The sequence below is a fragment of the Micropterus salmoides genome, unplaced genomic scaffold (assembly GCF_014851395.1).
Source record: "Micropterus salmoides isolate LMB-PRFRI ecotype aquatic unplaced genomic scaffold, ASM1485139v1 Ms_hic_scaffold_3, whole genome shotgun sequence".
NCBI lineage: Eukaryota > Metazoa > Chordata > Actinopteri > Centrarchiformes > Centrarchidae > Micropterus > Micropterus salmoides.
Genome location: NW_024042261.1, coordinates 23,867,676 through 23,880,729, shown reverse-complemented (window position 1 = coordinate 23,880,729; position 13,054 = coordinate 23,867,676). Strand labels below are relative to the sequence as shown.

Below are 13,054 nucleotides of genomic sequence, written 5' to 3'. Positions count from 1 at the left end.
TCTCTCTCTCTTTCACACACACACAACCCCCCCCCCACACACACACACACACCTATAGACCCCTAGCATATGGAAAGGCTATTACTATTATATGATTAATCAACTCCATAATAACGTTTTTTCCTTGGTATTTAGTAAATTTATTTATGTATAATGCAGTGATCCAACACATTAAACAAATAGAAAATTATGTTAGACAAAATACCCAATGTGCATAAACATGACACAGAGAACACGCACATTGACATCCAAAGTACAGTTTCTGGAAAATTTCACAGTGTGAGTATAAGGGGAGGTTCAGGTGAACAGATATGCAAAGTGCCAGCTCAGTAATGGAGTCATGGTTCAAAATGCTTTCTTTCTTCACAAAGTAAGTGAATAGAAAAAGTGTCCTTTTAATTTTACTATGGTAATAAAAATAAACACCTGAGATGTGTCCCTGAGAAAAAACACACCTCTACAATCAAACATTATTTTCAAAAAGAAGGCCTATAATTCGCAAACCAATTAAGGAGACCACAGTGGAGTGGACTGTGTTTCACTGGCCCAGAACATGTGATATGAGAGGGGCCAACCATCATTGAAGCTACTTTAACATGTAGATAAAGATATAGCTACTTATGTTTAACTTGTGACTGAGACACAAAAAGACAGAGAAATAAAATCAAGAATGCAAGACTGAAGTCAGTGCATTGATCACTGTATATTCATAATCTGGTTCAGGTTATACACCTAACAGTCACATGACAGATGATGAATTTCTATGGAGCAACACCAACACCAAGACAGAAGTCCTGAGTTCTTCATGCTACTACTCCCCAAAACCAGTGTGCAACCTCATCATACTGTCTTTCCATCAGTATCTCCTCATCAATTCATTCTTCTACGTGTAAATCCATCCATCTCTCTGAGACGACTTCATAGTTCATTGGGTAAAAGGGAAAGTAGGTCGCTGGCAGGAGACAAAGGGACATCACAGCCTCATTTGCTGTAGGAGGCACAGGAAGAGTTAAGATTGAGAAAACCTGTGACCTACAGTAAGTCTAAATGCATTCTAGTCATTTGAATGTCAAACATGCTCTCCTACACTATTCATAAATGTTTTGCTAGATCAGTTTTTACCTGCATTTTGCTGTATATCCAGGGCAGCACACTGGTGACTTTGGTGTAAACGCCAGGCTTGTTTCTTTCACCACAGCCAGCACCCCAGCTGGTGAGCCCCGCCAGGTACCAACGGTTCTCTCCCTGACACACCAGAGGTCCACCACTGTCACCCTGGAAAGTGCAGTTCGTGTTAAGTTAACATAAGGTTGTACTCTGAAGTTTGTAGGATTTTAAAGGCACTGGTCATCTGATTAGTGTAAACCTGTCTGTTGATATTCACTGCTCACCTGACAGGAGTCTTTTCCCCCTTTCAGGTCCCCAGCACAGAGCATGTTCTTGTTCACGGCGCCTCCATACACACTGGGGTTGTTACACGCTTGTGTACTAATGATGTCCACAGTCACTTCCATCAGATCTCTGGAGACAGTGCCTGTATTGGAGGAAACAATATGGACATTAAAAAATGTCAAAATAGTGGCCAAATAATTAGCTGACTGATAAACATATGCACTTCATGGTAACAGCTAGTCCCACGTCATTTGTCTGTTTGAAAGTCACTGTGCCCCTGCCCGTCAGCCATTACTATTGAGTTTTATGTCCGTCTTCTTCATTCACTATCAACCTCAGTATAGAGAGGACAGACATTAGTCACTCTCTATTAAGTCATCCATGTTCATTTAGGGGTTCCAGACTTTCTTTGTTGTGTGTGGCCTGCCTGCACTTCTTCTGATGACTATCTGCATGCTTTTTGATTTCTGCCTGACTGGCCTAGCTCTCTGGATGTGTTGCTTTTGTTTTAGTCCTGCCTTCTGACCTAATAAATACCACTTTGTGAGCCAGTGTTACATGCATTTATGTATTCATTATTGTATCATGTAGTTTAATGGCAATTGATAAAGTGTATTACCCCTGGTATGCTTAAAACGTAATTTCCACTGCTCTGATCTGGTGAAATTTTACTTGTTCTTACTCTATATGTATGGACCTTACTATGTCTGTTTGCTTGATTTCATGAGGAACACTATTTTTATAGGGTTACCTTAATCTTTTTCAGTTATGTTGGAGTTCTCTGGTCAAAATCGTAACCATACATATTGCAGTCGGTATGTGGGTAAACGACAATTTTATATTCTTAGACCAAAGACTAACCTTTTAAAACATACAGTTACGTACTGGGCTTCTGTAGAATGGAAAAAGTTATCAAACAGTACTACATTAAGAAATAAATACAGATGTACCTAAAGCAGGCCATATGGCTGAATCTGCATGCCTGTCTGCTACAATTAAAGCTAATGGGAATCCAATTATATAAAACCTAAATATAGTATATATGTAATTTATATTTTTACTATAGGCTACTGTAGGCGGCTTATATCTCAGCTTACCTGATCCTGCCTCAGTGGTGCCAAAACCTGTGGTGCAGCATTTGGCTCCTTGGGAAAATTGCTGGTCAAAAGCTGGCAGACAAGCTGGCTGAACTTTATCTGGATAACACAAAAAATTGATTTAACTTTCGTAAACACAACGGCAACCTTGTGCACTCAAAAGGATAGTAGTGTAGACAGATACACACACACACAGCCACACAAACACATTGGTCTGGGCAAATAAGATTACCAGTATGACTGTGGACCTTCAAAGCTCAAACTCAACAGTGAGAGAAAATCATTTCCATGGTAGTCACTGTGCTGTGTATTTGCTTTACCCTATTGTTATTTTCCTGCAGCCGCAGAGCAAAAATAATTCTGGAAGATCATAGAAATTTAGCAACTTGTTCAAGGACATTTCAGCTGCAGAGTGAATTTTCATTGACATGGGCTTTTGAACCCAGGTCAGACAGCAGAAGGACTGTCTTTCAAGCCATTCAGTCACCCGCCTTGCCACACGACATACTGCTTATGAACACATACTCCCTCCCAACATGAACAGCTTTCTGACTTTTATGAGCAATTGTATTGAAACCCTTTTCCTGACTAAGAGTCAGACTTCCACCATGAATGTAGGATGAACATAAACATCATTTCAATTGAGTGATGATGTGACTGACCATTGAAAAGAACTGGTGACGTAAGTTGGAGCAGAGCTATGTCTTGGTCATTAGTTTTGCTGTCATAGTTCTCGTTCAGTAGGATATTCTTAACCAGGTAGGGCTGAGGTAGTCTGTCCAGAGACACCACTCCACCATACACTTTCCAGTTGTCCACCAAGAGAATTAAGGAGTTGCTTCTGTGACATAGAAAGAGACTGTTCAGTTGAAAGCAATCAACACATACTGATTTGGCATTGGTGCTTATGTTTTCAGCATACAGGACTTTGAATCATAGTATTGTAACTTTGAAATGTTTCAGTTCAGCTTTGTTGACTGCAGCTGAACATTATACATTTCTACAATTACAATGTTTGAATTATGTGCCAAGAATAAAGTTTATTGCGTAAGCGAAAAAACAGTGAGCACACATTTTCTGTGTCAGGTCACCTTGGGAAGCAGTGGGCAGCAGTCAGCACAAAATCAGGAGAGATCAGAACTCCTCCACAGACGTGGTATCCTCTGAAGTGGAGCGACAACTGCCATGGCCACTGACCTGTCTTTGCTGTGCTGCCCCCAACAATCCGGGCTAAAGACTGCTGACGACCGCAGTCTGGGAATGGAAGACAATGTGAGATACTGTCAACAAACCAAAGAAACAGCTAAAAGATCCCTTGGTAGTGCATAGAATGATCATATTGTGTTACCGCTTTATAAAACTGCATAAGACAAAGGATTACAGAGACTGGAAAGTTTAATTGGCATTAAAGGAATCATTCTAAGCTGGTTTAATTCCTATTTATCAGATCAACCTCAGTTTGTACATGTTAATGATGAATCCTCCATGCAAGCCAAAGTTTGTCCCGGAGTTCCACAAGGTTGTGTGCTTGGACCAATCCTATTTACTTTATATATATTTCCTTTTGGCAATATTATCAAGAAACACTCCATCAACTTTCAAAGTTATGCAGATGATACTCAATTATGTCTATTGATCAAGTCAGATGAAACCTATCAGTCAGCCAAACTTAAAGCAGCCTTAAGGATGTAAAAACCTGTATTACCTGCAATTTTCAAAAACTGAAGTTATTAACACATCCAAGATGCATTAACTAAAGATAGAGTTACTCTGAATGTCATCACCCTGACCTTCAGCACGACCTGAGGAATCTCGCCGTTATCTTTGATTAGGACATGTCCTTTAACTCCCACATTAAACAAACTTGAAGGACCTCCTTTTTTCACCTGCGTAACATTGCAAAAATCAGGTATATCTTTTCTCAAAATGATGCGGAAAAAAACAGTCCATGCGTTTGTTACTTCTAAGCTGGATTACTGCAATTCTTTATTATCAGGCCGTTCAAATGTCCCTTAAGACTCTTCAGTTGATCCAGAATGATGCAGCACATAAAACTTGGTTGGTTTTATCATTAGTTATGTGTGGATAGATACTAAAGCATTGATATTTCTGATCCAAACTTTTCCTGCTCCAGGATCACTTGTCATATAAAATCATCGATATCTAAACTCAGGAACTTCTTCTCCTTCTGCCTGTCAAAGTCATGTGTGTACAACGGCTCTGAGATGTAACTTATTTAAAGTGAGCCACTGCAGCCCTTTACATTTCCCACAAAGACTAAATACTGGCTGACTGTAAAAGGAGTCATGTCTGGCTGTGTTTTAGCTGTAAAGATAATAATGACGCTGTGTGTGATGTGTGTGCAACGAAGGTGAACTACTGAGGCAACACCACATACCTCGCTAAACATCAAATATTAAGTCACAGGAATGAGTATGATGATGTTGTTAAAAGTATTGTTATCGACAGCGGCAATAGCACCAGTCTGGGTATTGCTTGGATCATCAGGTAAGTGGTATCGCACATCCCTATTTATCGTTGTTAAAATTCAAGCTTATGAATCCAACTCTCACATAATGTGGTCTGTAGAAAGGTTCTCTGAATTTAATTCAGATTTAAGATTCAAAGAAGGCAAGTGCTGATTTCAGAGAATTATACTACAGCAAGGTCAAGTGGAAAATGGCTGGATGTGCAATCATATGAGACAGAGACAGAAAAAGAGAGAGAGAGAGATTGTGTAACTGTGTGTGACACATCACTTTAGTAACAGATGGAGGCTCCTTACCTGTACACTGCAGGAAGACAGTCTCCTGGCCTGTACAGGAAGAACTGCATTACGCAACAATGAGAAAAACGTCAGTTAACATGTAATAATAAGTAAATATAGTAAACCAACATGCTTTTTGTGGTTTAATAAGCCAATAAAAGCAGAAACTATTTTAACTGCTTCCACATATATGGTTAGATTTCACATGATGAGACAGCTTTCATAATAAACTGAGATAAGAAGGATCATAGATTAAGTCTGAGCTGTGTATGAAACAAGTCGGGAAAAAGATTAGATTGCATACTTGACTTTTACCAGACCCTGGATAGGCAAAGACGATCTTCTAGTCAATGTTAAACCAGTGGACTCTTGGGATTTAATGGGTTTGGTGACATAGGACCTGGAGACAGAGAAAAGGGCGGTTCAGACGGCTGAAGAGATAAACTTGCACATATAGACAATTTTGTTGAAAAACAACACCTGATTGGATCTAAAAACTCATTCTAGTTCTGTCACACTGAGACACCCCAGAGAGACCTGTGGAGAATCAATTCAACGCTAAACACACAGCAGCAGGTGAGGAGAAATTAGATGGAGCTCGGTGGCTAAATTACAGGTTGGAGATATAAGCCCACATGTTCGCTAGCTGCTGTTGAAATTGGGTCTGGCAAAAGGACCAGCTAAATTACGCCTTCATGAAGCCTGAGCTGCCTCTGAATGATGATGGGGAATAGTAATATTTTCATGCTGGAGTGCTAATCCAAAATGTTTTTCAGCATTCAGCACTACTGCTCTGATACTATTTTATGTGTGTTGTTTAGCACACTTTAGGTTAGGTTAGCTAACAACAAAATTATAGTTGAGTTAAAGAGATGATTCTTTACTTTCTGAATCCTAGCTGAGCACAGGTTTGGTTGGCGTAGCTGTCGTCCCAGCCCTTGTAGCACACTGGTAGGAAGTGACCATCTTGAGATGACTTAACTTGCAGACCGCCATCCTCACCAAACCTCACTGCGGGAGACATGGAGGGAGACAAAAGACAGCAGGCAACTTAGACAGCATCTCTTCGGTGGGTTATGCTTAACACTATGTGACAGTGTGGAGTCTTTGGCTTGTGTGCAACTGCAAAACAATTACAGTGATCAAACATGAAATAAATTGGCTTCTCTTGGCAAGCCTCGACAAATGCAAGAGTGCTGCTGTATGCAGTTTCTTTCTTCTTTCTTCCCTGATAGTGAAGTCCAAAATTTTCACAAAATTAAATGATGTGCTGTCTACTGGAATGCACTTTGTACTTCTTGCTTTAAACGTGTTACATAAATAAAAATGTTTATGTGTGTAAAATAAAAAGATGTTTTATTGACATTTAATGCATTTGCCTGTGGTAGAATATTGTCCCCATTACCAAACCTATGTATGAGAAGTGAACACAAAGATCCTCTAGACTTTTGGGGGTTTCCTTTTGGCTATCAGCTATCTGGCCATCCATCTTCACCATCTGTCACTGTATTTCTCTGGTTCTGGTAAGGTCTATGTGTGTGTGCATGTGCCCACTCACCACAATTTGTTTCGTCAGTGCCCAGTTGGCAGTCTCTTATCCCATCACATTGGACAGTATTGTTGGGGCAGGTGTCAAACTTTGGCAAAGACAGAATTTCATATCTGTGATCATCGTCATCATCGTCGTCATCGACCGTTACTGTTGCCAACCGGGTGCTATAGCGAACTGTCGTTGGGGTAGAGTATAGGTAGTAATGAGTGTGGGTAAGTAGTGGTTGTTTATTTCCAGCTTACAATCCTCTGTAAAAGCATACCTCATTATCAAAAAACAAACACATCTACTGTCATCAGTACCACAACAACCACAACACTTACATTTCATGCAGTTAGTAAAATAAATTACAGCAGCAAATGAATATTAATGACAATGCCCAGTGATCTGTATGAATAAACACATATACCTCCAAGCCAGATGGCCAGTGCCAGCAGAGTGATCACCAGTATCACTCCCCCTGACCCTCCATAACACTGGGCCTTACTCTCAAAGCATCTCCTCCTCTGTCTGCTGGGGGCTGGACACAGGCCGTGCACATATACACAAACACACATAAATAATCCTCTAAGAAATTCTGTCAAATTGTTCCGCTCATACACCTGAATCCATTGTATTCTCAGGACAATATGGGAGCTGTGGAAAACACTCACAAATGCTTGAATGTGTGACTTGGGGAACAACCACAGGTGATGGATACCGGGGGATGTAGTGTGGATGGGTGGGGGGTGTCAGGCCTGGACCCACGCCACACACCACCTCCTCATAGGCAATGTGGGGTGGCTGGGTGTGCACAGCAACAGAGTAGTAAGGAGGAGGGGGCTCGTTCTGTGAGGAAAAGACAGAAAAGACAGGGGGAAAGTAAATAACCAGTGAGACCAGCGACATTTTATAAATAAAATCCTTTAATGTTAACGCCAGTGTGATATAAAAAATCTTTGCCCATTATTGTGTCATCTGTTACCCTTGGAAACAAGACACCACGCTATATTTAATAGGTATAATAACATCAGAAGATAGAGGGAGGCAGATCACTTGTTAGTTGCCAAGACTAAGCACGTAGCCCATTGTCCTCCATGCAGTCCTAACACTATTATCAAGTCTATGTATAAGTCCACACCTGGGTAACAATAGCAAAATACAAGCAATGTATCCTGGCAACAGCTTCTGAAAGCTCAGGTTTAAAAAGATTCTATCTATATTTGGATTTTGGGGACAGCTCATAAATGAGAAATAGACTAAAAGGCTTTGATAGCCAGCGGTGGCACCAGTGCTTTTACCAAATTGGCTAAAGATCTGTATGAGCTCACTGTAAACGACTCATAATAAAGAGCCATGGTTAGTCCGACTCCCTGGTTAGACATTACCCCCTAACACTGCCAGTGATATCTCTCGTCTGTCTACCACAATGACTTGCAAAACTTTTCTTGAAGGTTTGTTCCACATTGTTTCATTGTTCAGACAAAGATAATTTGTGGACAATGGACAAAGTAGAGGTACTTTAAACTAGGATGCTGTGACAGAAAATACATTGACGGAAGGGTGAAAGAGAGCCAGAGATCATGTAAAGGACTGATGATTTAGCTTCTAGTGTTTTCACATGTTTGTACTGTATGTATTAATATTACAAATAAGTTAAAGGATATGTTGACCAATATAGTTCAACATATGGGAAATCCACTTTTCTTGACAAGAGTTAGATGAGAAAGTTGAGACCCTGTTGTGTCTTTATGCTAGCTAGAGACAGCCAGTAAGCTTAGCATAGGACAAAGACTGGAAACGGAGGGGCACTAAGAAGGTTATGGGTGGACAAAGCGGTTTCAAAAGACCATTTTTATTGCATGCACATCAAGTTTCAAAACACCCCTATAGGCAGCATAAATCCTACTTCATTGAAGTAAAATGGTAAGCTGAAATAGGTGGAGTAGCAAGTTCATCAGATTTCCTAGTACAGTACACTTGGATCATCTTGCATTCTATTATCATGGAACAATACAGAAAATGGTTAAAGATTAGGGGTTCATATGACATTGAAAAGGTCAACAATTCACTTAAACAATAATTATGGTAATATAAAATTACAAAGCTACCTGACATGAAACCATAAGTCAGGCCACTGCATCTCTTAAGAACATATAGTGACCTGAGCTTGACTGCAACCAAAACAAATCTAAAATATTCCTTCCGGTCCACAGAAAATATTAATTTCAGCTACGAACTTTAAATTCAATACTTTTTATGCTTATTAGTATGTCTCAGAGCTCTTTACAGTTTGTACAATATACAATATATTATACAATATATTGCCCTGGATAAGAAAACGCTCCACTGAAATTGATTATTTTTAAGTACAGATAGATGTCTGATGAAAACCATGTATTTCCAAATTTTTCACATGAACTGAAGGATTAAGTGTTACTTTATAGGTTAAAATCCACCTGCTTCTTAACCTAAATAAGCCATTTTAAAACTATGTGGATTATCTGAAAAATGCCTTGTCACAGAGCTGAAAACAGAGCTTTGTACTTAGCTCGTGAAAAGTTGATGGAACAGGATTGCAATATTAGGTAAATAAACGTGCCATGATCTAAAGTGTTTCAAGCAAATTGTAAAAGTGCTGCCATATAGAACCTAATGACAGAAACCATTTGAAGTTTGTTTAAGAAAACCTATGTTCAAACTTTCTTGTTACCTGCTGTTTGGCAAGTAAACTGAAACAACCTCTAACCTCTAAAACCTCTGATGTCAGCCTATAAATTCTGCAATGCACACCACTCTTCAAGCTTTGCAGACAAATTAACCCACTGAAACTCAAACAGACCAAACAAAGACTCAGATAAATAAGAACCACCATTCAGAATCAGATGAGTTGAGAGTGACAGGTGAGTATTGATTAAGCAAGAAGTTACAGCTATTGATTGGAGAAAGGCGGAAGTCAGACAAGAGGCCAAGAGACATATTATACATTATACATTGATACAATTGAACGACAAAGGAAGAACCTACCGGGTCATGCTTTGCCATCGGACTCAGTAAAGAGTGCAGAGTGGAGCTGAGAGCAGGTGGGTGGAGCTTTTTCACATCCAGGCATTTACTCAGTCACAGATCAGCAGTTAGAGCACAGTGGTGCCACATTAAACATTTTCTAGTCCTTTTTTCTCCACTGTGTGTTTGTCACCTACCTTCCCCCAAGCAACAACAGGTAGGCCTGCCTTCCCCCTCCCCGTTCCTGACTAAAACCTCCCAACTCCAGTTTCCATCATTCTCTCAATCTTTCATTCTTCTCCTCACAGAGACAGGCGTGCCCAGTGCTCCAGTTTCCCTCCTGGCTGACCAATTTCCGTGGTATCCAGAGACCGTCAAAGTTTGTATCACAGTATGAAGTCCCATTATGGCTCAAATGACTTGACTACACAAAGAAAATGTTATGTTGTATTAATATGCTTTCTTTGAATATCAACATGTGTCAGACATACAGTAATGTTTATTTGTTTAATTATCATTATGTTAAAATGACCTGTAGGCTTCTCTGTGGGCCCATGAGGCCGGCACTCCAGGAGTGCCATATATCTGTCACCACTGTGACGGTGCAAGACAAACAAGTACAAACACACACACACACACACACACTAATATTCAGTCGGCGCACATTTGCACATTTTGTGAAACAGTATTATTATGTTCACTACTATGTCACTACTATGACTGACAGCAACTAAGATATTGGGATCATCCCAACACACACACACACACACACAAATCTAAAAAGTGTTGAATAAAAAGCTTTTAACATTATGTTTTTACATAATGACAGACAGAAATGTCAAAAATGTTTCAACCATCCTCAGTCTCACCTACAATTCAATTCCAGTTTAATGCAAGATATATAATCTGTAAATTTAAATACTGGGAGGCGGGGTTTGTCACTGAATCCAGGAAATAAAGGAAATGATCAGTGTGTGTGCACATTTGTTAATGTGATACTATTTTAAAATGCTCACTCAGTCACTCTGCTTCTGTTTCAGGCTTCTACACGACATCCTGGCCATCCCTACAGTGGGACCTTTCTGCACACAGATCACAGAAGTTTTTTCTGGAAACTTATGGAGCTGCCTTCCTCTGATGTCATCTTTTTCTTCTGTGTTCAATTTAAAATCCACTTTTCAAACATTCTCTAGTTCCTCTTTCAGCCCATAATGTTTCTCCAGTTTCACATGTTCATCTTTGTTCCAATTGCTGTCACCTGTGATCCTCTACAATGTTCACCACTTTCATTTTCTGTTGTCATTACCATAATGTCCAATTGATCAGTACTTGTCAGGGTCTAAAAATCCAACAACTTTATTGTGTCTCTTTTATTAAGCTTCACTCTGCTTACAATAGTTTTCTTCTCGGTGTGTGCTTTTCCTGCATCTTTCACCTATGTGGAACAATTTAGCTTGCAGTAGCTGTGTGATAAGGGGAGACCTCTGCCTCTATTGACTTTGTGCCTGTTTTTGTGTTTATAATATATTAAACAATCATAAATATAGGGCACTGTGATGGTCTTGAACCTGGTTGAGGACCTTTGTGGCATATTTCATCTACTGTCATACTGAATGATATACTGAGTTTCTGAGAAGCATCATGAGATATTCATTATGAATATGTGTTCACCATGTAACACATCTAGAGGGTGATATCTTATACAGTCTCTTCCTATGTGTATGCAGCCACTGGCCACTTCTCACATAGCAAGAGACTTGTGAGAAAATCCCCCTTCCAAACAACAGCAGATGATCTCTGACATTTAAGTTCCCACTGCTCAGATTTAGTCAGCGGTTCTGTCTCCCAGCATGACAGAAACCAAAAGGCAACTCAAACTTTAATATCCATCAGTGTTTTTTGCATTTACCAGGAACTAAAACTTAAACAGTCACATGTGAAGAGGAGGTGAGAAAAAGGAGGGGAACTTAATGTCACATTAAGAGAAAAGTGCTTTCTCAGAATTGAAAGTAAATTTCTAGTACTGACTTATTGATGAGAGTTTATATAACGTTAAAAAAGATTTTCCCAGAAAAGGTCTGGAGAAAAATCTGGGTAAAGACTGGCACGATGTACTGTAAACAAAAGAGACAAGTGAGGTGGTCAAGTTCATTCAACAGTAAACACCCCTTTAGTATTAGACAATTGTGTTTTTAATCCATTTTGTGATGAATGTTCATTATCGGGCAGTAGGAAAATCCAGATGTGCAGGCCTATGTAAAAAATGTAGGCCTTGCACATTGTCTACGTATTAGCAATGTAATAGCAATACTGACAGTCAGGATGTGAAGGTATTTCTCTGAGAATGGTCTCTGGATAAATAGTTGTTTTCACATTTTGGAGAAATTACTTTTAGCCCACATTAAAAAAGAAACTCATAAATTACATATCCACCCACATTAACTTCTATAAAACACTTTTCCTTTCAAAATCTACAGATAACTGACAAAGATGTGTGTATGTCATTAAGATGAGGTGTGGAGATACAATTCCATGGTCACTGTGGTTTGTCGACATCATAGATAAGAGACAGACACTCATCTGATAAGTTTGTAATGAGGTTATGGCTCTCTTAATGTCACTTTAGTTAACATGAGTTTATAACTTACTTACAAGGCCTTTTAAGACATAAAATAAAAATCTTAATTTCAGCCACAACCTGCATACAAGACTCATGATGCATAGAGTTATGAAGAAATTATATGAAATAAAATCATGACTTACATCTATTAACAAATCATGTGCTGACTTACCTTTTGTTTCCCTTTATTCATGTTGGTTTTGCTTGTTAAACATATTAACTCACACTAACCCATCATTATCTGTATTTTCAGTTGTCCCTATCCTTCTGACAACCATCTTTACCATTGCACGCTTGGAAAAAAAATCACCTGCAATGGAGCCAACCACCTTGTGGTTTTTATAGACACACGTCATTACAGGAAAAGATTCAAATGCATGACTATAGTTTAGTCAAAAAGGCATGCACACACAAACAGATGCAAACAAAGACAACAGTGTGTCTGCTATTTGTTCGAGGGAATATTTTTCATAAACTAGGAAATTTAAATATTTAAAAAGGGTTATCCCTAAATGCTTCCCTTTCCGTTTGTCTGAGCTGTGCCAGCCCTCAACAGCAGTTCACCAAACACCATCTGCTTTGAGCATGGAAAGGGGAAAAGGAAAAGAGGAAGAAACGTGTTTAGTGAGAGAGGTGAGAAC

At 39.4% G+C, this 13,054-nt stretch overlaps 1 protein-coding gene across 1 annotated transcript; it reads right to left on the bottom strand.

The window, feature by feature from the left end:
• Positions 1-182: 182 nt before the first annotated feature.
• Positions 183-12,606, bottom strand: tmprss13a (transmembrane serine protease 13a). Its single transcript, XM_038693839.1, has 13 exons — positions 12,586-12,606; positions 7,435-7,636; positions 7,218-7,328; positions 6,815-6,982; positions 6,141-6,267; positions 5,561-5,656; positions 5,275-5,318; positions 3,581-3,743; positions 3,152-3,330; positions 2,490-2,588; positions 1,392-1,534; positions 1,123-1,275; positions 183-988 (listed from the first exon to the last, which is right to left on the bottom strand). Exons 1-13 carry the CDS (start codon positions 12,604-12,606, stop codon positions 974-976), a joined length of 1,521 nt encoding a protein of 506 aa, XP_038549767.1. The 3' UTR covers positions 183-973.
• Between the last annotated feature and the right edge of the window lie 448 nt (positions 12,607-13,054).